The 26378-nt window shown below is 35.4% G+C and overlaps 1 protein-coding gene across 3 annotated transcripts in view; it reads right to left on the minus strand.

Annotated features, from left to right (window-relative positions):
- Positions 1-496: 496 nt before the first annotated feature.
- The window catches only part of ARHGAP42 (Rho GTPase activating protein 42), a 293252-nt gene continuing 267370 nt past the window's right edge, over positions 497-26378 (minus strand). The window contains exons 23-28 of one of the 3 annotated variants that reach the window (XR_004289597.1): positions 26005-26084; positions 23667-25573; positions 11323-11486; positions 6089-6168; positions 5815-5989; positions 497-607 (exon numbers count right to left, since the gene is read on the minus strand). Coding sequence is in view for 1 of the 3 variants with exons in the window: in XM_032360563.1 (XP_032216454.1) it covers positions 25485-25573; positions 26005-26084 (169 nt within the window). In the remaining 2 variants the exon portion in view is untranslated. Of the gene's footprint in view, positions 608-5814; positions 5990-6088; positions 6169-11322; positions 11487-21969; positions 25574-26004; positions 26085-26378 lie in introns of those variants that run through there. The other 2 variants (XM_032360563.1, XR_004289598.1) reach the window with 2 other exon arrangements.

A 26378-nucleotide genomic window follows, 5' to 3' on the forward strand; every position in this document is an offset into this window, starting at 1 on the left:
AGTAGGATGATTCCAATATAAATTAATAGAGGAAAGATCTTTATAATGTACATTTTGTTTTGAAATATTTCAAAGAATGATTTAGTAAGCCTGGAAGCAGAAGGAAACTATATTGTCTTCCAAAAGTCACCATGATGGGAAAAAAAAAGAGATTTAGGTTATCATCTAAATGCTTGCTTCAGTCAGTTATCATCAAAATAGAATTCTATTTTAATGAACGAAGAACTAAATTGACTTAAAATAACTGGGGAGGGAATGAAATAAAAAACACTTCTTCAGAACAAATAAGGACCCAGAAATGACAGGAAGGAATGTCCCTCCCTGTTCCCTAAGGCATTAACAAATATATAGCTCCTATTATGTGTCATTTAAGAATTTAAAATGTTATCTAAATAGAAGGTAATATCTACTCACAATTACATTATGGTCTTATTAGAGATGAAAGATATTGCACACATGAGAAAAATTCAAGGACATTTAAGCCATAATGAAAGTAAGTCTTAAATCATAGGTTTTAATTCCAGTGTTAAGAGTTCATAATGGAGGCAGGATAGTGTAGACGAAAGAAACATAGTCTGGAGCCGTCTGTTGTAGTTGGACAGGTTGGCTGAAAAGAAAAGAGTCAAAGTTACTACATGACTCATAGTTGCAAACTTTCCTCAAAGTCTTTGGGGGAGCAAAGACAATGTAAACATCAATAAAAATAGAAAAAGTACTTACATACCTATTTGAGAACTTCATATTTTAAAAACTGCAATGAAGTTAATTTAGCTAGAAGGAAAGGCTTAAGACATTTCCCTTAAATAGGAAAACTACCATCATTTAACCACATCATTAAAAGATGTTAAATAAGAAGAATAAGAAAGATTATTGAATGAGAAAAGAAAATCTAGAATTTGAAAAAAATTAAATGTGTAATATCACATTGAAAATGTCACAGCAAATAAATCTTGTCCCTGCAGTCATCTGAAAAGACATTTCCTTTAGGAATTAATAGGTAGCTCTTTCTCCAAACTCTGTTGCTGCTATTATGACTTGTGTTTCTTTTTCAAATAAAAATGTCAACATCCAAGGAACTCAAACATAGCAGCTACGTACATCAACATCGCACAGTCCACTTTATGAGGGCAGCCTACAGAGAGAGAGGGAGAGAGAGAGAGACAGAGACATAGACAGAGACAGAGACAGAGAGAGAAAGACAGAACCAGAACACCAGAGTTCTTGAAAGCCTCAGAGAGTACACATTTGGTGGGGGAGGTAGTCCCATAGAAGTTTGTGGTTCCTTGTAAGGTCATACTGGATTCACTGCCAGGAACAGCAATTGAAAGAAAATGTAACAAATCAGCTTCTCAATTAAGATAACAAAGGCTTCAGCTTCCTATGTACAGTACTTTTGTAACTGCTCTATGTTCTAGCTCTGAAGGTCAATAAGCATTCCCATGAATCTGCATACTTATATCAAAAGTACAAGGTGAACTTTGGCAAAGGAGGTGGCTCTGTGTTAGCTAGGCTTTTTAGATTGTTACTGTAAACACAACAAAAAGCTAGCTAATTCCACACTATTGTTAAGGAATTAAAGAACATATTTATAAATGGCATCCAAAACTCAGAAGTAACCCCAGAGAGTTTTGAAAGTAGAGATTTATCTTTTGCACACTGAAAACTGCTCTTAGTTTTTTCTCATTCTTTCTTAGGGCATCTTCCACATGTCTACCAGGTATTTCTGAACTCAGTTAGCCTCAGGCTGCCCTGGCCTCCCCCACTCCAGTTCTTTGCTGCATACATAGGTATACATGGGTATACCTGTCTATGCTCTCTCCCCATGAATCCATTTTCTGGGAATTGCCTCATTAGGAAGTTGCTGATCAGTCAGAATACACCTTCCTATGGCATCTGTTTGTTAAAGGGAAGCGTGCTTCATCCATAGGAAATGGTGAGATTTCTCTTATCAGCTACAGGCCTTTTGGGAATAAATTTTTGGAGAGTAAGATCTTAGAATTTAGGTGAATAAAAAGGTATTTTTGAAAGAGTCATTTGTTCTGTATATGACGGTATCTATGACTGAAATAGTTTGAGAACAAATGAAGTTTAATGCTTCTCCAATTACAGCTATGAAAGAAGATATAGCTATGAAGGAAGATAGAAATGTTTTCCAGTGAAACTCAAAGTATTGTATGTATCAATGCACCTGGATCCATAAGTGGCCCCTGATGACACTTCTACATAAATTTGTATTTATTCTTTTAGGTTCTCTTTGAGTTCTAGCAAGACAAATGAGGCAGTAAATATATTTGAGATTTTACAATTCATGTTTATTGTTGGAAATGTCCAAACATCTTACAAATAACAGGCTTTAGGGCAGGAAAGGATTGGGACCATTCTGCTTGGCACTTTGAGTAAAGAACTTAAAACTTCAGGAAGTTTCAAAGGACCCAAAATCAAACCTTGACTTTTACCCTTGAGAGGACTGTGGGTGTAATGAGTTGGGTGTTGGAAGGACTAATATAGCTCAGCATGAATTAGTATTCAGCAAACAGCACCTAGGTTCTGTCATCTTCTTTACTTATCCCTGGAGCTTTTGGTGAACTCTGATTTTTTTTTTTCATTTTTCTTAAAGATAAAAAAGGGGTGTTTCAATTAGAAATAAGTTTTTTTTTAAGTACCTTAATCCAGGTAATACTTGCATTCTGTTACAGAGAAGAAAATTTTAGTACATGCCAACTGTCCATAGGACCAGGCAAATTGTACAAATGAGACATACCGAATTAGGTGTAATTCTTATATTCAAGACAGATAAAGAGAGATAACAACAACCTAATCAATTATAGAAATCTCCTAAGAGTGTCAGAATACTTATGCTATCTATACTTTCTGGTTGGCACTTAGTGTGTGTTCCTTTGATTTGCTATTCATCTTTCAGAAATTTTTCATCTTTTAAGGACTGAATCAAATCTCCTTTCTCATGATCATTTTCCTAATCTTCTTAGAAATAATTTCACCTTCTTAAGAAGACCTTTTAAAATATGGCAGCCACAGAAAGTCTACACAAAAGACTAGGGAACCCTGGAGAGCTTTGTTGAAAACAATAGGTGCAAATATTCCTTAGTTCTACCTCTCCTAAACAACACCAATTCTTTATTAAAATATCATATGAAATATCTTTTAAGGTATATGGAGAATTTTTAGTAGATAAGATTCTTAGCTTAGTAAGAATTTTTAAAATTTAAGGAAATTTAAAGTCCAAATGTTTGAAGATATTCCTTTTTATTTCATACTATTTCCTCTACTTATCTATTAACATTATATTTCCTAAGGATTATTGTTTCACTCATAACAAGGCTCAAATACCTTTGATGTTTAAGGCATCATAAATAAAAATAAAATAGAAATAGTAATTCAACCTATGCCCCTAAATAATGTCTATGGAATCTTATGACATTAGAATAACAACTTAATTTAGCATAACTTTTATTTTTTTCCATTTTTTCCAATGCTGCAGCTAGACTCTTTAAAACTTTTTAAAAGTTTTAAAAACTCTTTAAGAAAGAGTTCAGCTGCAGCTAAATTCTTTAAAAATCCTTATGTTTTGGGGGTGCCTGGGTGGCTCAGTGATTAACCACCTTTGGTTCAGGTTGTGATCCCAAGGTTCTGGGATCAAACCCCTTATCAGGCTCCCTGCTAGTCAGGAAGCCTCCTTCTTCCTCCCTGACTCCCCCTGCTTGTGTTCCTTCTCTTGCTGTCTCTCTCTCTGTCAAATAAATAAATAAAATCTTTTTTAAAAATTCCTTATGTTTTTATTGATTCTAATTTGCAAAGCTTCTACAATCACTGTCTGATTGTGCATTATCTCATCTGGAAAAGCAGCTCAGATGGAAAGCAAGCATTTTATTATGACCACATTCAAATGAAGCACAGAAAAATGAAGCTCAGAGAGATATTATGCCTCACCAAAGGGAAACTAGATGAGCTGAAGAAAGAATTGTGATCTTGACCTCTCTCCTGGTCCAGTTCCCCCTCCTCCTTTAGCTCCATGTTTGCTTAAAAGTTATGGCCTCTTCCTTTCTAAAGTGGGTCAATTTGGAAAACAAGAATTCTCTATTCTGAAGTGTTGGGGAGACACTGGCTGCCAGTCAGGCTGTCTACTACAAAGATTTAACCCCTGTGAAACTGTTTTCCAGAATTTTCTTAAAAAATGCAAAAAGCTTGAGACAGGTATTTGTAGTAGTGTTGTTTTCCTCCAGCATTAAATAAAAGTTTTGAAAGCCTGGTATTTGAAACTATGTTTTTTCATCCTTGCTGTATTTCCCAGCAGTCCTAGCAACATGGAAGATTCTCATTTGTCATTTTGATTCTGCACCTGAGAATACACACCTATTATATTTATATTTTATAATGCATTTTTAAGCCAAATCACATGATACAACCAAGAAGCCCAGTGCTCCATTAGCCTACTTCTGGCATATGGTAAACAGGAAAATTATCAGTCTTGGTGGAAACTTTATTCCTTCACTAGGACTTAAAGAATCAATAAGAATCTATAACTTTCCATGAGAGTTACTGCTTCTGAAGAAAAAATTAAAAGTCTTTTAAGAGTGTTGTACTTTCAGGGAACCTGGGTGGCTCAGTGGTTAAGCTTTTGCTTTTGGCTCAGGTCATGCTCTCAGGGTCCTGGGATGCAGCCTGGTATTGCATCGGGCTCGCTGCTTAGCAGGAAGCCTGCTTTTCCCTCTCTCTCTGCCTGCTACTCTGCTACTTGTGATCTCTCTCTCTGTCAAGTAAGTAAATAAAATCTTAAAAAACAAAGAGTGTCGTACTTTCTTGTTATTGCAGTACCTTATTTTCACATCTATAAAATTTAGGTGACACCTATTTTCCACAGTTGATATAAAGAACTAATAATAATAATGATACTATTACATACTATTTAATGTAACACTAATAATATATGAGAAAACTTATAGTATCCCCATTTTACATGTCAGGATATTGAGGTTTAGAAAATCTGGATTTAAATCCAGAAAGTGCAACTTCAGAATTTAACTACTATTCTATCTGAACTCTAATTTAAAGTAAAACCATCATTACAGGGGGGCCTTTAGAAGAGGAAAAAAACCCAAGCAGGATAATTCTATGAAAATATAAAGATATAGATAGAAATGTAATATCTAGATATTAGATATTACATAGCATATAATATGTAAATGTATAATGGATAATAATATATAATAAGTATGATATATAAATATATAATGTAAAAATACATATATAAATATATGTGATAATGTAAATTATAATAGATATACATTAATACATAATATATAAAGGTATAATATAAATTATAATAGATATACAGATAGCTAATATATAGTAATATATAGATAATATATAGTAATATGTAGATAATATATAGATATGACAGATATATAGATGCATAATATATGTGGGTATACAATGTGATATATAAAATATAGTGATATATAGTATAAAATACTCATCCAGAGACAGAAACTTTCTTTTTTTATCTTTGTTTATTTTTTTATTTTTTATTTTTTAAAGATTTTATTCATCTATTTGACAGAGATCACAGGTAGGTAGAGAGACTGGCAGAGAGAGAGACAGAGAGAGAGAGAGAGAGGGAAGCAGGCTCCCTGCTGAGCAGAGAGCCCGATGTGGGACTCGATCCCAGGACCCTGAGATCATGACCTGAGCCGAAGGCAGCGGCTTAACCCACTGAGCCACCCAGGCGCCCACTTTGTTTATTTTTTTATTAAGCTCTTTACCTATCATTTATAAGGAAAGAAATAAGCAGATTACACACAGTTTCTTCTGTTGAAATTGGAAGTGGCCCAGAAATCTATGTATCTGAATGAAACTATCAAGAGATCAACTTGCATTAGACTTAGAGCAGAGTCACAACTCAACAGGTCTGATGTCTCCTTTTTTTTCCTTCCAGTTGCTACTCCTCACCATATAATTGTTCCAATCTACTCTGTAATAAAGAACACCATACTATGAGGAATTTGAAATTTCCAATAGTTTATTCTAATAGATCTAACCTATATTTCAAGAAGTGTTTGTCAAATTTTACCTCAGCATAGTACGTGGCTTCTCTCGCTAGGATGAAGCAGCAGCAGAGAAAACTCCTCCCTCAAGATGATGCTCGAAAAACTAAAACAAAAATAGAGATCAGGACCAAAATGTTCAGACAACAGGATTTCAGTGAAGTGTTTTGTATTCATAAAGACCTGACAATACTGACTACAATTGGTGCTATACCAGAGGATTTGAACTAAAAGAATCTGGACAGTGGGAGGAAAAAAAAAAAGAAAAAGTTGTTTTGTTTTGTTTCTGATGCCCCTGTGAGCCAATTTTAGATGACTTCTTTTAAATGTTCATGTTCTTGGGGCACCATGGTGGCTCAGTGGGTTAAGCCTCTGCCTTCGGCTCAGGTCATGATCTCAGGGTCCTGGGATAGTGCCCCGCATCGTGATCTCTGCTCAACAGGGAGCCTGCTTCCTCCTCTCTCTCTCTGCCTGCTTGTGATCTCTCTCTCTCTGTTAAATGAATAAATAAAATCTAAAAAAAAATGTTCATGTTCTTCAACACTTCCTAGTCATATTCAATCATCCTTACTTCACACACAGAGCCAATATTTCCTTTGCCCATTCATTGTTCCAGATGAAATAATGCAACTTCCTTTCCACACCTTTAGATTTGGCTGAGCTCTCCTGTTCGTTAGCAGCTGCCCACACTCAAAACTCTGCCAGATTTTTTTTTTTTTAAGTGGAACCTGTTTACTTGTAAGGTAAATGAGGAAGTTGTGTTCGAGACAAGAACCTCAGATATTTGTTAAGAATGTCCTCAGCCAACAGGACCTATTCTTCAGCTAGAAGAAAAGAAAAATTGAAGACCTCCCCTAAAATTCACTGAAACAAACCAGTACCCATAAGTAGCATCTATGGTTATGTTGTTTGGTCCAACAAGCTTTTAACTTTCTGAAATATTTGCCATCATTTTGAAAATACGTTTTATACATGAACACTCACATTCCCGGCATCTCTTTAAAAACCAGAAAACCTAAGCCTACATTTTTTACATAATAACAATCATTTGGAGCTTCAAAAGTACTGTGTACTCCATCACAGCTCTACTTGCCTACTGCACATCTTCACATCTTTATATTACACTGATGAACTAGCAGGTATTCTAGCCTGATACCCCTGCTAAACCATACTGTTTCGGCCCCACCACTGTCTGATGCTTCTATCCTTCATCTCTTCAATTTTCTTCATAACAAAAATCTTCATAACACACTGTAAGATGACTATTATCTCGATTTATCTGATGGGGAAACTCAGGTTTACAGATAAGAGTTGCACAAAATTGGGGCGCCTGGGTGGCTTAGTCATTAAGGGTCTGCCTTCAGCTCAGGTTATGATCCCAGGGTCCTGGATCAGCCCCGCAACCAGCTCCCTGTTGGGCAGGAAGCCTGCTTCTCCCTCTCCCACTCCCTCTGCTTCTGTTCCCTCTCTCGCTGTGTCTCTCTCTCTCAAATAAATAAATAAAATCTTTAAAAAAAATGCACAAAATTATACAACTAGGTCTATGGCTTAACCAGGATTCCAGCCAAGTTTTCTGATTCCAAGCCCAGCCCTATTTCCATTAAACTATAATTCTTGTGAGCCAGTGAATCTGTAAGAACAAAATGTCCACAAGTATAAGCACACATATTGAAATATAATTTGCACTTACAATTAGCAAGTCAAAATGTTATGTAAAGATAATGAGATATATTTCTTCCTTGATAATGAGGGAATTGATGTTCTGCACAACTGCAGACAGCAATATTGGATTGGAGTCTAGGATGTAGGGTGTCAGTCCCATCCATAACACTCATTCATGTTGTCACTCAAAAAAGTCTCAAAAAGGCTCATTTCTATCTGGCCATGACATTTCATGGTCAGAGGCCTTCTACAGAGCCCCTCATCTCTGTCAGTCCACTTTCCTTCTATTTTCTCCTTGGCCTTTCTGTCTACAATTCTATCTTGTCCATCTGAAGTTGAGCAGCCTCTAGAAAGTGAGAGGAGGAGAGTACAACGGAAGCATATATTGTACGGAACGCACTATTTCTAGTTGAACGGTGTTGCTATGAGCTATTTGCTGCAATGATTAACTTCTTAATCAAATTCATTGTATCTCATGGAATTATAAACAAAATTCATTATGAACAAAACATTTATTATTAAGGTTAAAGTCTGCAACTCTATAATACGTAATTGGATTGGTGATTTCAGCCACTAAACATATGACTAGGCAGAAACACAGACTCAGTAAAGGTTTAAATGTGTATATTTATGTACCATACATATAAATGTTAAGTCATATCTCACAAACATTAGAGCTTCTGGTTCCTTGAAAAACACACATGAAATTAGCAGTACTTAGCCACCACGTGTGTTAAGGGTGTCCTTTCTACATGATTCCTATTGTTTAATTCTGCAAATGGTTTGGTTTAATGAAATGATGAGGAGGCAGGATATTTCATTTGACTGACTGTGAAAGAAACTCTACTACAACACTTAACCAAATGATGGTTCTCATAAAACAGAAATTTGGAGTTAATCCATCTTCCATGATGTCCTAAGCTCCGTCTTGCTTTTATTTTTATGGGCACAAAATGATTGTTCCACTTTCAGCCTCCCATCCATTTTCCAAGAAGGAAGAGTAAAAGGAAAAGCACAAGGAAGAAGGGGGTAGCAGTATCACTTATTATAAAAACAAAAATTTCCCAGAAACTTCCTATTTATCACTTCTACTTATCTCAGTGGCAGAAACATGTCAGAAACTCCATATTGCAAAGGAGTCTGAGAAATAGACTTTCTCAACTATAGAGTTTTTCAAATCCACATTTCTATTATGGAAGAAGGGAGATCAGAGTTTGGATAGGCAACTTATACAGAGCACTTGCCCTGGGCCCATAGAATATGGTTTTATAGAGCTCACAGTCTAGTGGACCACTAATAGTTAATGGACAGATGCAACCCAGGCACTCTTCCAGTGAAATTATAATGCAGGATACTAGGCAGGGGATAATATCCAGAGTCTATTTTCTGAATGTAGCATACCCTAAAGCCATATATATACTCAGCCAGAGAACAGAGCTCTCCTTTACATGTGAGGATTATACTAGCTAGTGTAAGTAGCTAATCATACCTACTTCCAAATTGCTATGTTGGAAGCTTCTGGCCTCATGGAAAGCTACTAGGGCAGCTCTTGGACTCATAGCATTTATATCCCTTCTCCTGAGAATCACTGTTTCCAAGATCTGCAGGTCTGCAGAAACCCAAGTTAATTAGTTAACATAAAAATTCAGCCACATCTAACACAGAACAGAGATTTTAAAGAAATTGGATATTTCTCTTTCATATAATAAGCAGATGGTCTATAAGGATGGTAGTTCTGCTCCATGAAATCATGCAGGGACCCTGACTTCCATCTTGTGGCTCCATCTAATCTAGAGAGTATACTTATCTGTGTAGAGGTATAAAATGACCTATCTTCCAATCAGCAAGATGAAGGAATGGAGGAAAGTAAAAACTTGTCTCCTATCTTTAAGAACCAACAATGAAGTTGTATGCATTTATCCTCTTACTTCGTTGACTGAAACTTAGTCACATAGCCACACATAACACCAAAAAGGCTAGAAAAGGTAATCTTTCTTTTCCAACTGCTATTTCCCTAGCTAAAAGTTAGGGTTTCTTTTGCTGTGAGAGAAAGAACAAGATTAGGAACAATGGGAAACAACCAACAGTCTTCACTGCACTCAGCTATAAAGCAGAAGAACTCAGGTATTTCCAAAGCGATGGTCCCATAATTATTATTTCAATTGTCTATCTCTACTAAACAAAATATGTCAAAATCTAGTAGCATAAACCCATTTGTTATTTATCATAATTTTATGTCAGAGTTTGGGGAGATTCATTCTCCTGCCCACAGAAGTTCTCTGGAATTACACAGACCTAGCCTCTGGCCTCTATTAGAAGGTCAAGGATGGTGTCACTCACATATTTCGTATTTTGGTGCTCCTCTATGTGGCCTCTCTCTTTCCCTCACATGGCATCAAATAATTGATTAGACTACTCCAAACTGCTTTAAAGCATAGTAGCTGGCTTCCCCCAACTGCCAAAACTGTTATAGTCCAAGAGCTGCCACAGCACTTCTACCACATTTTATTAGTCAAGGCAAGTCATAAAGCCAGACTAGATTCAGGAGAAGGGTTAATAGCTCCAGTTTTGATTCTTCCTTGTCCATCCCCAGCCACAGAAACTAGTTGGTCCTTAAGTAATCCCCTGCTGTTTTCATTAATCAAGTTTTTTTTTTTTAAAGTCAGTTAGCCAGCATATTATACGTTGTTAGTTTTAGATGTACTATTCAGTGATTTATCAGTTGTGTATAACACCCAGTGCTCACCACATCACATGCCCTCCTTAGTGCCTATCACCCAGCTATACCATGCCTACACCCAGCTCACCTACTGCAACCCTGTTTGTTTCCCAGAGCCATGAGTCTCTAGAGAACTCTTTAATCAAGTTTTATAAATACTAATGAAGTCAACTCTTTTAAAACTTCCAAGGGGCATTTTTTTGTTTAAGGCAATATTTCTCACCTAAACAGAATTTATAGCTATCTATTAGTTTAAAATCTATATTAGGAAAAAATGGTTATCACCTTAAACCATATTTCATAAATACTGTTGTGATAAGGCTAAAAATAAAAGACCTAGTCATAGTCCTAGATTTGAGTCGATTTTTTAAAATTTTTTTAAGATTTTATTTATTTATTTGACAGAGATCACAAGTAGGCAGAGAGGCAGGCAGGGTTGGGGGGAAGCGGCTCCCTGCTGAGCAGATGCTGAGCATCCTGGGCTCAATCCCAGGATGCTGAGATCATGACCTGAGCCGAAGACAGAGGCTTAACCCACTGAGCCACCCAGGTGCCCTGAGTGGGTTTTCTTGAGTAAATAATATTAAGGTTATAGTTGGGCATAGCAAAATTTATATAGGGGATACATGACACCTGAAACACTGGTTTAGGGAAAAGAGCATGGAAGTTGGTTTGAAAATTCTTAGTGCGAGTCTTAGCTCTAACAAGAACAATCATTAAACCTCTCTAAGTCTTAAATACTATACTTATAATAAAATGAGATGATTATATTTCCTATTTTGCAAAATTTAGAGAATTTTAAAAGCGAATTCATATAAAGTTTAACTTGTAAAAGTTAAAACACAATGTAAGTTTAGGGACTTCTAAATAAAAACTTACCTTCTCTTTCCTAGGCTCAAGCAGGATGAAAATAGGACACCATCCACTTAGAAAAATTAAATCATCATTTAGAACATCATTAGAACATCAAATTCCTGGAAGGCATCACATTCCCTCGGGACATTATGCATATCTCAGTAGGCAGGGGCTAATCTTCTTGATTTCTGCAATAATATATTCAGAAAAGTAATAATCACCACAGCAGTAAACATAAGAGGGTAGATGTTCAAAGCCATTTGAGGAGGGGATATTTATCTTGGCCAGTTGGGATAATCTTAGTTTCAATTTCACCTTCATTTCAATATTATTTTTGCTGTTCCATTGGGCTGCGCCTCTCTTGTTTACTCAACCAACATTTTCATACACACACACGTACACACACACTCATCTCTTACATTGGCCCTGCTCCTCTCTTCCCTCAAAGCTCAACTAAAATCTCATATTTGAAGACTACAGATTCTGAAATTATACTTAATATTTCTAAAAAATTGCTTATTGAATGAATTTATCTGGAAGCACCTACATCAAATCGTCTCCCAGAAAGCAAGCTGGAGTCTTTAGGTTGGACTCTAAAGTTAGTTTTGGAAATTAAGAACATTGTGTCTTTTTATACCCACTGTTTGTAAGCAGATGAAACTTTGAAAAACCATGTAAAACATCCTTGAACACATGTTTTTATATTTTTGTATTACACATTTCCCAAAACTGGATTACTGGAGTCCAGCTACTGGGGTCATAGGATATGTGTATTTAATTTTGTTTATCAAATTTTGCTAAATATTTTCAATCAAAATGTTGGAGTAATTCACAGACAATTTACAGGTAAGAGTTCCCATTATCCTGCAACCTCAGTAGAACCAGATGTGATCTCCATAGTTCTGCCAGTCATCCAGTGGAAAATGATATCTTATTGTCAGCTTAATCTGCATTTTTTAAAATAATGAGGCTGGACATCTTTGCAAGCACTTATGTTCATTTCCTCTTCTTTAAATTGCCTTACGGGGTCCCTTGATCTTATTTCCATATTATATTCCACCAGTTAATTCGTAAGAGTGGTTTTGTATATTAAGGATATCACCCTGTCTCTTGTGTTACAAATATTTTTTCCAGTCTAAAAGACATCTTTCAACTTTATGATGTGTTCTTACTGTATAAAATTTAAAAATTTTATGTCATTAAGATTGTTCTTTCCTTTGAGATTTTATGGTTTCTTGCTTTAAGATGGTCTCCCATACACAAACTCCTGATACTTATTCTAATTTTTTTTTACTTAAATGCAAGGATTTTATAAATTCTTCTATCAATCTATTTTGTATAAAGTGTGAAGGAGTTCTAATTTTGTTTCCTTCCCTTTTGACAGCAAATTATTAAATCAACCTAACTTATTAAATTTTATCATACATTGTTTCTCCATATACTTAAATATACTTTTTTGGCTTTTTTTAAACTAAATACTTGCTTAATCCAATGATAATACTATAGTGTTTTAATTTAACTTAAAATTATATTAATAACATAGCATAAATGCCCTCATTTTTTTCTGTCAAAAAAGCCTTGGCCCTTTTTTTTCTTGAACACTTTTTTTTCTTGAACACTTTTTTTATATAAGCCTCAAATCATTTGTCTATTTCTAAGAAAAAGAAAAGAAATGGAATTTTGTCTAATTTCCATTAAAACTAGAATTAATATATGGTATGTTGGCATTTTTAAGTATTAATTCTTACCATCCTAGAAGGGTTTTATTTTACATCTTTTCATAAGTTGTTCCTAGTTCCCTAACTTTCTTGATATATGTATTTCTATGGATTTCATTCTTTTTTGCTGTCATAAATGTGATTTATTGGTTATTACCAAGACAGAAGATCTCTTAATTTCCATATATTAATTTATAGTCATACACCTTACCAAATTCTCTTATCCATTCTAATAGATTATTTTGTCTGTTTTATGGCAGAGTCTCTTGGTTTTCTAGGTACATAATCGTATTTTTTGAAAATAAAAAAAATATCTTTTTCTCTGCTTTTTACAAGAAATAAACCAATTATTTCATCTTACCAAATTTGCAAAAACTTCCCACACAGTGTTGATTAATCATTAAGAGAGAAATCTTGTCTGTTTTTTAATTAAATAGAAAAAGACTCCAACATTTTGTTGTTGGTCTGAGGCAAACAGTGTTTACAAGTGTGTTAGTTACCACTTCATTGCCTTCAGTTCCAAAGAGATTATACCTGCTTTATGCCACTGAGGGTAGAGCTTGAAAACATTTCTCCCTTGCCACTTGGTACAACATTAGACTTTGTCAGTTGAGAGGAAGAGGGACACTAAGCAGATCAGGTAGGGGCAGCCCAGTGGCATTCATCTCTATGTCCTTCCTCATCAGCTTGCACTACCCAGCTAACTTTTCTTTTCTTTTTTCTTTTCTTTTTTTTTAAGATTTTATTTATTTATTTGACAGACCGAGATCACAAGTAGGCAGAGAGGCAGGCAGAAAGAGAGTGAGAAGCAGGCTCCCCGCTGATCAGAGAGCCCAATGTGGAGCTCAATCCCAGGATCCTGGGATCATGACCTAAGCCAAAGGCAGAGGCTTTAACCCACTGAGCCACCCAGGTGCCATCCCCCCCACCCCCCAGCTAGCTTTTCTGCCACAAGTAGTCAGTTTCCTGCAGTTCAGCTCCAGCCCTCACTCACTAGCAAGTTTCTAACAACTGGACTCTTGTGTGTCCTGTGATAGCCATACCATTTATAATAAGGTCTGTATCTCACCTTCAAGTGGGCTTTTCTTAGTTTTTAGTTCCCTTGAACTCTCCTGTTGTCCTATAGGTAGTAGTTGCTTCCACCATGTGCTATCTCTATATTTCTAAGAGTTCCATGTGAGGCTCTTTAATAGTCACTATTCAGGGGCGCCTGGGTGGCTCAGTGGGTCAAGCTGCTGCCTCCAGCGCAGGTCATGATCTCAGGGTCCTGGGATTGAGCCCCGCGACGGGCTCTCTGCTCAGCGCGGAGCCTGCTTCCCTCTCTCTCTGCCTGCCTCTCCGCCTACTTGTGATCTCTCTCTGTCAAATAAATAAATAAAATCTTTAAAAGAAATTAGTCACCATTCAGAGTTAACAAATCTTTAATTTTAACCTGTTCTACTTACTAAGGTCTTTTCTTTTAGCTACTTTGTACACAACAGCCAATTTGGTACTCGTTGTGTTGCAGAGGAGGTAAGTCAATGTGGAGTTGGAATTTTTGAATCATCTTATCTACGCCTCTCCTCCTGGAAAAAAAGTGTTCATTTATAGACATTTACTATACAACCTAGAGAATTCACACCTCCCATCCCCACCACCTACATCCACCCTTGAAACTCAAGTTGAAGCCCCTGGATTTTATAGGAAGAATTAAGTAATCAATATCCAAGTCTTGATTGGTGCCTGTAGTGCTCCCAAAAAGAGGAATAGCTTAGGCCAAGTGAGTCCACATCACCAAATTTACTAATCAATTCCAGTTACTCACTCTACCCAGTAATTTTGGCAGCCTTTTTCAGCCTTGATAACTCTGCTCACTGTCTTTATTGCTGATTCCTTCCTCAGCAACCTACAGACATCTGAGCCCATATGAATCCTCTAAATTACTCATTCAAAATGGTCATGTCATGTCACTCTGACCTCTCAAATGAGTCATTTCCTTGTTCTGGCCTTGTTCATTTTTTCTAGGGTTTATGAAACATTGTCTCTCTAGCCCCATTCTTGCAGTGCCTGACTGAACATTCATTTGAATTTATCCTTCCATTTCAGTCTTCCTAATGGTAAATCTGAGTACATTATTCTCCTCCCTTAACCCTCCCTACCTCCTCAGATTGGTCTTCATGCAATCAATTCTGTTTTTTAGACTTTTTTTTTTTTAACCTCATTCTGTACTACTGCAATCACATCAATGAACCCGTGCAAGCACCCAATTTTGCAGCCTCTTAGAACTAGATCTAATCCATCAGAAACTTCATTCTGTGATGTTCTATCCTTTAGGATTTACTTAGGATATTTCTTTCTGCATATAAAACCTCCTCTGATCATCTCTGCCTTACTTTCCCCTCTAAGTTTTAGGGTTATTGTGTGTTCTTCTCACACTTTGTGCCTCTACCACACTTACCTTCATTCATGTCTGTCTCCTTCATTGAAATATGAACTCCTTAAAACAAAGACCATGTGTAATTCTTTTTTAAAAGCTGAGAAACTAAAACAGTGCTTGGCATTATATTAGTTGAAAGGATGAAGACATAAAACAGGAAAAAATATACAGTGGAAAAAAGACAGTCTCTTCAATAAATGGTGCTGGGAAAATCAGACAGCTATGTGTAGAAGAATGAAACTCGGCCATTCTCTTACACCATACACAAACATAAACTCGAAATGGATAAAAGACCTCAACATGAGGCAGGAATCTATCAAAACCCTAGAGGAGAACATAGGCAGTAACCTCTTTACATTGGCCACAGTAAGTTCTTTCAAGACATGTCTCCAAAGGCAAAGGAAACAAAAGCAAAAATGACTTTTGGGACTTCATCAAGATCAAAAGCTTCTGCACAGTAAAGGAGACAGTCAACAAAACAAAGAGGCAACCCACAGAATGGGAGAAGATACTTGCAAATGACACTACAGACAAAGGGCTGATCTATAAAAAACTCCTTAAACTCCTCAACACACACAAAACAGATAAGCACATCAAAAAATGGGCATTAGACATAAAGACACTTCTCCAATGAAGACATACATATCGCTAACAGACACACGAAAAAGTGTTCATCATCATTAGACATCAGGGAGATTAAAATCAAAACCACATTGAGATACCACCTTGAACCAGCTGAAATGGTCAAAATTAATAAGAAAGTAAACAACAAGGGTTGGAGAGGATGTGGAGAAAGGGGAACCCTCTTATGCTATTGATGGGAAAGCAAGCTGGTGTAGCCAATTTGGAAAACAGTGTGGAGATTCCTTAAGAAATTAAAAATAGAGCTTCCTTAGGACTCTGAAATTACACTGCTGGGTATTTACCCCAAAGATACAGATGTAGTGAACAGACCTGCACCCCAATGTTCATTGCAGCAATGGCCACAGTCGTCAAACTGTGGAAAGAACCAAGATGTCCTTCAACTGACGAATGGATAAAGAAGATATGGTCCATATATACAATGGAATATTATGCCTCCATCAGAAAGGATGAATACCCAACTTTTCTATCAACATGGATGAGACAAAAGGAGATTATGCTGAGTGAAAGAAGTCAAGCCCGGAGAGTCAATTATAAGATGGTTTCACTTACTTGTGGAACATAAGAAATAACATGGAGAGATGGAGAGGAGAAGAGAGTTGGGGGAAATCAGAGGGGGAGGTGAACCATGAGAGACTGTGGACTCAGAAACAAACTGAGTGTGTTTGAGGGGAGTGTGTGGGGGGTTTGGTGAGCCTGGTGGTGGGTATTAAGGAGGACACATATTGCATGGAGCACTGGGTGTGGTACACAATAAATTTTGGAATACTGAAAAAAAAAAAGGATATATAAAAACAAACAAACAAACAAAGAAATAGAGCTTATCCCAGCCCTCCCCTATCACCCACTTTATTCCTCCCCTGTCTCCAACTCCTCTATTTGCCTCTTCCTCTGTGCAATGTGGAATCCCAGTCTACTGCAGGGAGCTCCACTCCTTTTAGCTTCTTACCTCAGCCAAAACATGGTTGGATGATAACATACTCCACCAAATTACAATTAATTCACACTTGTCTTTCTCTATATCCAACCTATCTTCTTTGTCATCGCTTCTGTGATTTTCTGGGTTCATAATAGGAGCCATCTCTGCACTTACACTTTTAACATTTCATCATATAACTTCTTATTGACTTTTACTTACCTGTTACCCATAAACCATGGTCCTTTTGAAAGGATAATATCTAATTTACTCAAGATTTCCAATGACTTGCACAAGTCTTGGTACACAATAATTGCCTTTTGAGACTGGTTCAAACACTCATTGAATTTTTCTATTTTCTCCATAAAATTCTGACAAATGGTCAGTCATCCAAATCCATTTGAACACTCCCTACAATGGAAAGCTGTTTCTTGAGTTCTCTTTTTAGAATACTTGATGATAAGTGTTAAGACTTATAAGTATAAAAAGATATTTGCAAATGACATTACAGACAAAGGGCTGGTTTCCAAAAGCTATAAGGAACTTCTCAAATTTAACAACCAAAAAACACATAATCCAGTCAATAAATGGGGAGAAAACATGAATAGTCACTTCTCCAAAGAAGAAATACAAATGGGTAGTAGACACATGAAAAAATGTCCCAACATCACCAGCCATCAGTTGGAAATCAAAACCACAATAGCTATCTTAGACCAGTTAGAATAATGAAAATTAACAAGACAGGAACAATAAGTGTTGGTGTTGATGTGGAGAAAGGGTAACCCTCTTACATTTTTGGTGGGAATGAAATCTGGTACAGCCAATCTGGGAAACAATATGGACTTTCCTCAAGACGTCAAAAATAGAGGTATCCTACAACCCAGCAATTTTATTACTAGGTATTTACCCCAAGATATAGAAATAATGAAAAGAAGGGGCACATGCACCCTAATGTTCACAGCAGTAATGTCCTCAATAGCCAGATTGTGGAAGGAGTTGAGATGCCCTTCAATAGATGAATGGATAAAGAAGATTTGGTACATATATACAATGGAATATTCCTCAACCATCAAGGAAGGATGACTACCCATGATTTACATCAACATATATGGAACTGGAGGAGATTATGCTAAGTGAAATAAGTCAAACAAAGACAATTATCATATGTGGAACATAATAGCATGGAGGACCAAAGGGGAAGGGAGGGAAAACTGGGAAGAAATCAGAGTTGGAGACAACCCATGAGAGACCCTGGACTCCAGGAACCAATCAAGGTTACAAAATGGAGGGGGTTGGGGATGAGGTAACTGGGTGACAAAAACAAAATGTAAAAATGTTCATAAAAAAATGGCTTTCTTCTATATATAAGAAAAAAAAAAAAGGAAGACACGGAAAACAGACCAAGACTACAACTGCATTATCTAAATCCTGAAACAGTTTACAGCAATTGTTCCTTTGCTAGTGAATTTATTCATTTAGTGAAAGGGGCCAAGCCTGGTGTATACTAAGCTCAGGTGTATTCCTTGAGAACTTTAATGACTAGTTATATGTCCTGTTCACAGATCCCAATTTAGTGGAAAAAAATATGAAAGTATAAGTCTTGAATAAAAGCAACTTAAATTTCAAAAAGGAGATAAGGTAGTCCCAGTTCATGTCACAATCTTGTGGCTAATTTTGTTACCATTTTCATTTTTTTTTTCATTATCAACTAAACTTTATACTTTATTTGGATATCATCAGTTTTTCCTTTGGTGTCTTCTTTCTTTCCAGGATCTAATCCAGGGATTCCCATTTCATTCAGGTGTCTGGTCTCTCAATTCTCCTTTTATCTGTGACAGTCTCTTATTTTTCATGAACTTGACAGTCTGGAGAAGTCCTGACTTAGTATCTATCATATAGAATAGCCCCCATCCACATGTGTCTGGTGTTTTTCTTATGATTAAACTGGAGATACAGGTTTGGGAAAAGAAAAGCACAGAGGTGATAGGCTTTTCTCGTCACATCATATTATGGATTACAAGAAAACCACATGGTATTACTGATGATGCTAACTTTTATCGCTTGGTTAGGATAGTATCTGACAGACTTCTCTGTCAAGTTACAATAGCTTTCTATACTGTATTTTTTGAAATTAATCACTAAGTATAACAGACAATTCCTCAAATAGGGTAAAGTTAACTTCTATGACCTACAGCAAAGAATAATAAAATTCCAATTATTTGGAATTCTTCTCTAAAGAATATCTGTCTCTTCCCTATTTTACATGTGTTTATATAAATGAAATTTATTGTCTTTTCTATCAGTATAGATTCATGGATATTTTATAATTTGGGTCATAATCTAATCATCTGATACATTACTTATTTTTTGCTCAAACCATTTTAGTTTTGGTTATTGGGAGCTAGTTTTTATTATTTCTAAAATATCAATTATTATAAGGGATTCCATCCTAGGTTGATTCCTTCCAACCCAACATTCTCAAACAGTAGCTGAAGCATGATGATTTCTAATACTTATCCTATCAGTCCTTTTCTGCTTACTCATACTGGAATTTATTCATATTAGTCTTCTTATCTCAAAAGTCTTGTGTCATGAATTTATTGCTTCTTCTAATACTGAGGAAAGTTACAATCCAGTTGAGCAAATCAGGTTGTATATTCAGTGGCCCTATTATTAATATATCAGGCTTAGTTTCTGCAAGGTGATTACTGCTCTCCAACAAACCACTTAGCACAAAATACATGATTCTATTTTCTGATCAGGAAAACAAAATTTTAGTAGAAGTCAAATAGTGATCAAAAGGGTCACAAAACTAGTAAAAATCTAAGAATGTATTTTTCATGCTGATACTTCTTCCATAACACATTTGTAAATTCTTGCAATCATATTTTCAGGTTAGCCTGGGTACCTGTTATATTTGATATTCTGTTTGTGGCTTATTTACATCTCTCTCAGACACCTGCATCATTAATAGGTGCCAACACTAATATTTTCCTGATCTGTCATAATGCTGATTTCTCAGGAAAGGTCCAATTATCAGGAAAATGTTATTAATTCTATGATTTTCCACTCAGCCACACTCGAAATGACCATTCATAGTACTTGAAACTTTGTTTTTTCTCCATATGAATCCAAGACAGTTATCCTCCAACACAGTGGCCTTTGAAGAACAAAGACTAAATTAAAATGTGCTTACATAGTTTATTTTTTAAGTAATTTAAAATACAGTGTCAACATACATCAAAGATACTGTGGCAACTGAAATTAGGAATAACGAGGTTATTCACATATTTTTGTACATATGTGTGATATATACACAAAATGCAGACAAATACAGAAACACCGCAAACAATTCAATATGATAATTTACTGACAATCATTTTCATCATATTTATTAATCTGTCATGTTAGTGGTTACACAAAAATTCCTAGTACTGAAATATATATATGAATATTCAATTTTAATATAAACTATAATACTTCAAATTTTAACAGTATATAAATAGGATTCTAAATTTCTTAAAAACGTCATCTTCCCTGCCAAATTCCCTATTTATTTGTAAAGGTTTTAGCTCTTCCTGAAGTCACAGCCCTCAATGTGGTGATATCTCAGACTTTAAGCATCAATCATGTATAGTTAGCATTCTCTGTAAAAAGGTAAATGAAGATGCAAAGCCATATACAAAACTTCTAACATGGTGCCATGTAGAAAACAATACACACTTTTAATCTAAGAGACTGAATGGATTTAAGGCAAAGTTAGGCTTCTCGCAACCCCGGAAGGGTAAAGACCAAAGGAAACACTGCTGAGAGATGGCCGATGGTACGAAGGGGAGAAAGTGGTCACGTAATTAGGTGGTGTCCGCACCTTTTCCTCCCACTTAAATTCCCAACATGGGCCTATACACGAACATATTGGATGATGGTTATTAATGCTTATAATAACTATAAATGATCCCTGCCTTTTGGGACTCCTCAGTAAGCACACACTCTATTTCTCCCCAAAACACTAAGAAATGTTCAACCTCTGAACCTGGCATCTCTCTTGAGGGCCAGGGAGGGAAGTGATGACCTACTGGGTTCCCTAATGACAGCTTCTAAACATTCATGTAGAACATTCAGATCAGTTTTCTGCCAATGGCTCACTGCAAGTGCCATCAACATTCTTATTTGAAATTCCTGACTTAAAACAGTGGATGCAGCTGCCATAAAAAATGAAAAAATCTTATTTATTGATCTGATCTTTTAAAAGTACATGTAACTTAAAGCCAGAGTTCATCAAAGATTACTATCAAGTAGAACTTGCACATTTGCAGGGAGATTTGGGGGACAATACATGGATACAGTGAATGTATCCACTCAGTCTAGTTGATAAATACCTGGCAGTAAGTCTGTAGCTCAACAGGAGACAGCTGGGACATAGACTATTTGTAAATTTTTTTTTTTTTTTAATTTTGAAAGGTAACCAAAAAAGATAGAAACCAAAAGTAAATAGCAATTTTTTCCATAATGGGAAACCTTTACTCAAGTGCAAAATAACTTCTGGACAACAGTAAAGTCTTTCTTTTCTTTACCAGAAGATATGATTTGGGGGTCCTACTCAGTGATGTTATTAAGTCATATATAGTAACAGCTGCAAATTACAAAGGTCTTGTTACAAAGAACAAAATCTGACTGTCAATGGTCTTATTGACTTATAAGTCAATAAAGCAGAATTCAAATTGGAGCTCTAAATGCTAATTAAGGCATCCTGAATATATAATTGAGGGGTATACTACAAATATAGTTGTTTTAAAGAAGGCTCTGAAGGGCTCTTCTACACCAGAATCCATAGGAATGATACACTTTCTAATATCAGAAACAGGCACAGACCTGAAGAATGAAACTGGGAGTAATGAGGTGAATGAAGTTATCATCGCAGGATTATGGTGCAAGACTTTTTTTTCCCTTACAACCTAGATGATTTTGTTTTTTCAACCTGGTGGATTTTTAAAAGGCATGCTGCAATATGTAAAACCAATCATCATATAGTAAGAATAATAAAAGTTATGATGTATCTTTATTTTTCCTACTTGGGAACTTGCATAATTTGAGATTATAAAGTACATTTTTTTCCCTCCACCATCCCTAAAAGAGCTAGCCAAGAAGCCACTGTTGAGAAACTTGGTTGCACTCGTCTACATTACAAAGCAGAGAACCAAGATGAGTACAAAAACCACTCAAATCCAACAAGAAGGAAGGGCATTTCTTCATACTTCATAGACTTCACAGGAATACAAAGATTATTTTACTTTTCATACATTTACACATAATATAAGAAAAGTTTTCAGTTAACTGACAGTTTCCATGAGCTTGATAGAGTTATGGCATAACAAAAAAAGTCACCTGTTAAATACATAAATGTTTTGTACTTGGAGATATTTTCATATAGACCCAAAATGATTAACTTAGATTTCAATCTCTTCCTCATACTGATTGTAACATAAGTAGTGTTTAGCATGTCCACATTGTGCATTCTGAAAGTGTGGATGTGGTAATTCTAACATATATCTTCATACTGTTTCTGAAAAGCCAAGGTTTCATTATTGAAATGCAGTTACAATTTTTAATGTGATCCTGTTTTAATGACTGCCATTACCTTCTTGTGTAATTAATATTCTATGTAATTTAGAGCACATGTCTTGATTTTCTCAATGCTCATAAACGCCTCATCTGTAGGAAACTTATTTTTAAGGAAAAGCAGCTTTAGTCTGTCTGCAGTATATGGCCATAACTTATAAATGTAATCATTAGGAAGGAAAAAGGACCATACCCATAAACTGCAAAAAGTACAATTTGAACAAACACTCATACTTCTATTTCAAAAAAGGGACCATAGTAAGAAATGCCACAATAAATGCCTCACTATGAGAAAGAAGAGCTGGGCTTCTCATCCACGTCTTATACAGCAAAACCTTTTTAGTTCCTTACTGATCATCAGTGGAATTAGCTCTCAGACAACTCAGAGGAAGGAACACTCTGGTCTGTGTTAAACTAAAATAAAGGCTGAGATTTCTCTATACAGCAGCAAGTGAAGTAGAATTCTGAATCTTTCTTTGGAGTCAAGTTGGTCTTTGAAAGAAAATCAATTTGCCATTAAGAAGTTTTAATCTAGTAGGATGCCAGATGATGGCAAGGGTGTTTAAACTGAGAGTGTCATAGAAACTAAGGGATTGGTACATCGGAAAAACTACCTTCTGTTCCAGCAGAGGGTAGTTAGGGTGTCAGCAATGCTATTATTACTAGTAAGGACCACCAAGGATCTAGAGACCAAAAAGCTCTAGCAACACCTGATTATAAGTATACAAAGATCAACACAGGAGGTAAAAAATAAACATTTATCAGATTTTTTTCATTATATTACTAATTTTTACAACATTAAATATTTTTCATTCCTTTATTTCAATGCACTGAAACTTATTTCTGCTTGTGATTCTGCCTACTGTTATTATTTTTAGGTTCTAATCTAGTATTCCATTTTTAATTTTTAAAAGCATCAATGCTCCAAGGCATGGTTGTATATATATGTGTGCACATATAATTTAACCTGTTAACTCTAGAAACATTCATTTAAAGTAGAAGAAATTGATACTACAGATTATATTATCACATAAAAAGAGTTTTATGCAGTCAATACCTGAGTGTCTGTACAGTGGAGAACTCCGAAGTAACAAGTAAAATATCATGGCCCAGTGAACCAGTGCTGTGGCAGGCTATGGTGAGTAACCAGCTTTTTGGAATCTTGAGAAAAAAGGCCACATGGAGATATTTATAGATATAATATGGAGATATTTATAGAAATACGGAGATATTTATAGAAATAATATTTTAGAATAATTAAAATAGAAATAATAGAAATAATGTTTGATGCATGACCAGATATTGGTGTTATATTTAAATGGGTAGTAAATACCTATTACTATGTTCTATAAATTCAGTAAATTCTTAATAAATGCTATAAATTGAAGTCATAAAAGAAAATCATGTACAGCTTTTATTCCTGCCAAAGATGATAAAATAATTTTAAATTCTGTGGCTCAACATAATTTAAGAATCCTGTATCTTTATGTTTGGTTTCTATTGTAATCAAGGATAGAATTAAAAGGCATAGCTTCTCGACTAGTGTCTTTAAAAAACATCTTTATCATTTGTACAAGAATTTCTCAAAAGCCAAAATTAAAATGAGATAACAATAAAATACGTTGACACTTTACAGTGTTACCAGTAGAATTCAGGCTGCATGCCTTAAAACTGCACTTTTTACACTGTTTTCCTATTATTGTAGTTATATTTTGTGATGCCACTATAATGCCCCTAGTAGATGATATGTGCATGACTTATCATGTTAATGTAGTAAAATTATATGTTATGTGTTTTTATTTATATGTTAATGTAATAAAATTTCATAAAATCCCCAAATTATAAAGATAGCTTTACAAAGCCTCTTAACCAGGTGTCAGCAAACCATGACCCGTGAGTCAAATCTGGCTTGCCATCAGTTTTGTATGGCTCATCAGCTAAAATATTTCTATTTTTAAATGGATTTTAAGAAGTTAAGAAGGATGACATGCAGGACACATAAGAATTTTGATTTTCAAATTTTAGGGTCCATAAGTAAAGTTGTATTGGCACTAAGACAGGTTCATTTGCTTACTCATTGTCTATGGTGCTTTCTGCTACAATAGCAGGGTTGAACATTGTGGGGAAGACCTTCAAGGTCTGCAAAACTCCCAAATATTTACTATAAGACCTTGACAGAAATAGTCTGCTAATCCCTGCTATGCCCATAGAAGGTGTCTGGAATGCTGAATGGAGTGTTTATATTGAAATCAGTGTATGACTTAACTGGGTTTCATTTATAGACATCATATACATTATTCTTTTTGAATATCATCTACTCGGTAAACAAATAAAAATAAACTTATGTTAAAAAAACCCTTATTCCTTGAAATGTTTAGGACCAGCAAAACAATCATACATAAAAGAGGTAAATTCTTAAGAAAAAATAATAAATGAACAATTTAAATTACATTTTTAAGTAATGATTTCAAGGTACCTCAGAGAATGCCAGGCAGTAAAGGACATATCTAAAAATCCTTATAGCAAATTTCTAGTTTCCAAAATTCTGGGATATAGTACTTAACACAGTATTTGAGATTCTACAATTGTCATGGAAGAGATAATTTGCAGAGTTACTTATTAGAAAAAAACACGTGGAGAAAGATTTTAAAATAAAAAAAGTCAAGATTTAAAAAAAAAAACAGCATAGTAAGCAATTTAAGCATTTTTTTTTCTTTTCCATTTATAGGGGGCTACATAGTCTGCCGGTGTACAAACTGATAGAAATTTACTTTTCATTTAGTGGGCTGATTGCCATATCTGTGTCAGATAAAATCATAGCACTTATTATTGTTACCATGGATACCATGAAGATACTGCCATCCACTAAACAGTATTAGAGGAAGACAACATAATTTTCTGGAACTAGTCCTGTTTTGCCTTCATAAGTTGCTTTCAACCATCCTGGTTCCACTGATGGGTACACTGATAAAAAATTTTTAAAAAAAGTAAATGTCATTCAATCAAGATTAGCCTCGAATAAGTATATACATAAATAGGTAAAAATCCACATTAGATTGCATGTATATACTCAAGTTGTCAAAACAATGTCACCACCTCTTTAAGACTGGAAATGTCCTTTGCATTCATTAACCAATCTCTCCTCCTCCCCAATCCTTCCCATCCTTCTATCTTTCCCATTTTCCCCATCACTTCTTCCCTCTGCCTCTCTAGAATACACAAGAAGAAATGGAGCTGCAGAGAAATTTGATGCACTCACTTGTACAGGTTATGAGAGGCAGCCTGGGCTAGATTCTGAGTCTGCTGGCTTCTATTTTCACTTTTTTTCCCTGCACTATTCCTTATCTTCCCAATCCATGATAGTGAACTAAAGTGAAGGGAATCGGTATACTTACCATTGGAAAATATCGCCCCCTGTGGAAAGGAAAGCTCGTGGCTGTGTTCTGCTTTACAAGAGTACATGGCTTTGGCTTGGCTGAAAGAGCAAAAAGCAATTTATAAAACCCACAACACTCAACTCAAGTACATTTATACTTAAATTATTCTTAAAAAAACTGTATTAGTTTTTAGTGCTAAGAGTATGATATACATAAAATACACATGTAAGTACGCATAAGAGCATTTTTCACAAACTGAATATACTGGTGTAACCAGATCAAGAAATCAAACAATAACAGCACACCAAAAACCCTTCTTGTGTTTTCAGGAAATATCCCCAAGGGTAATTAACTTGGCTTAAAACAGCAAAAATTCGTTTTAAAGAATACTA

Source organism: Mustela erminea, chromosome 9 (assembly GCF_009829155.1).
Source record: "Mustela erminea isolate mMusErm1 chromosome 9, mMusErm1.Pri, whole genome shotgun sequence".
Taxonomy (NCBI): Eukaryota; Metazoa; Chordata; class Mammalia; order Carnivora; family Mustelidae; genus Mustela; species Mustela erminea.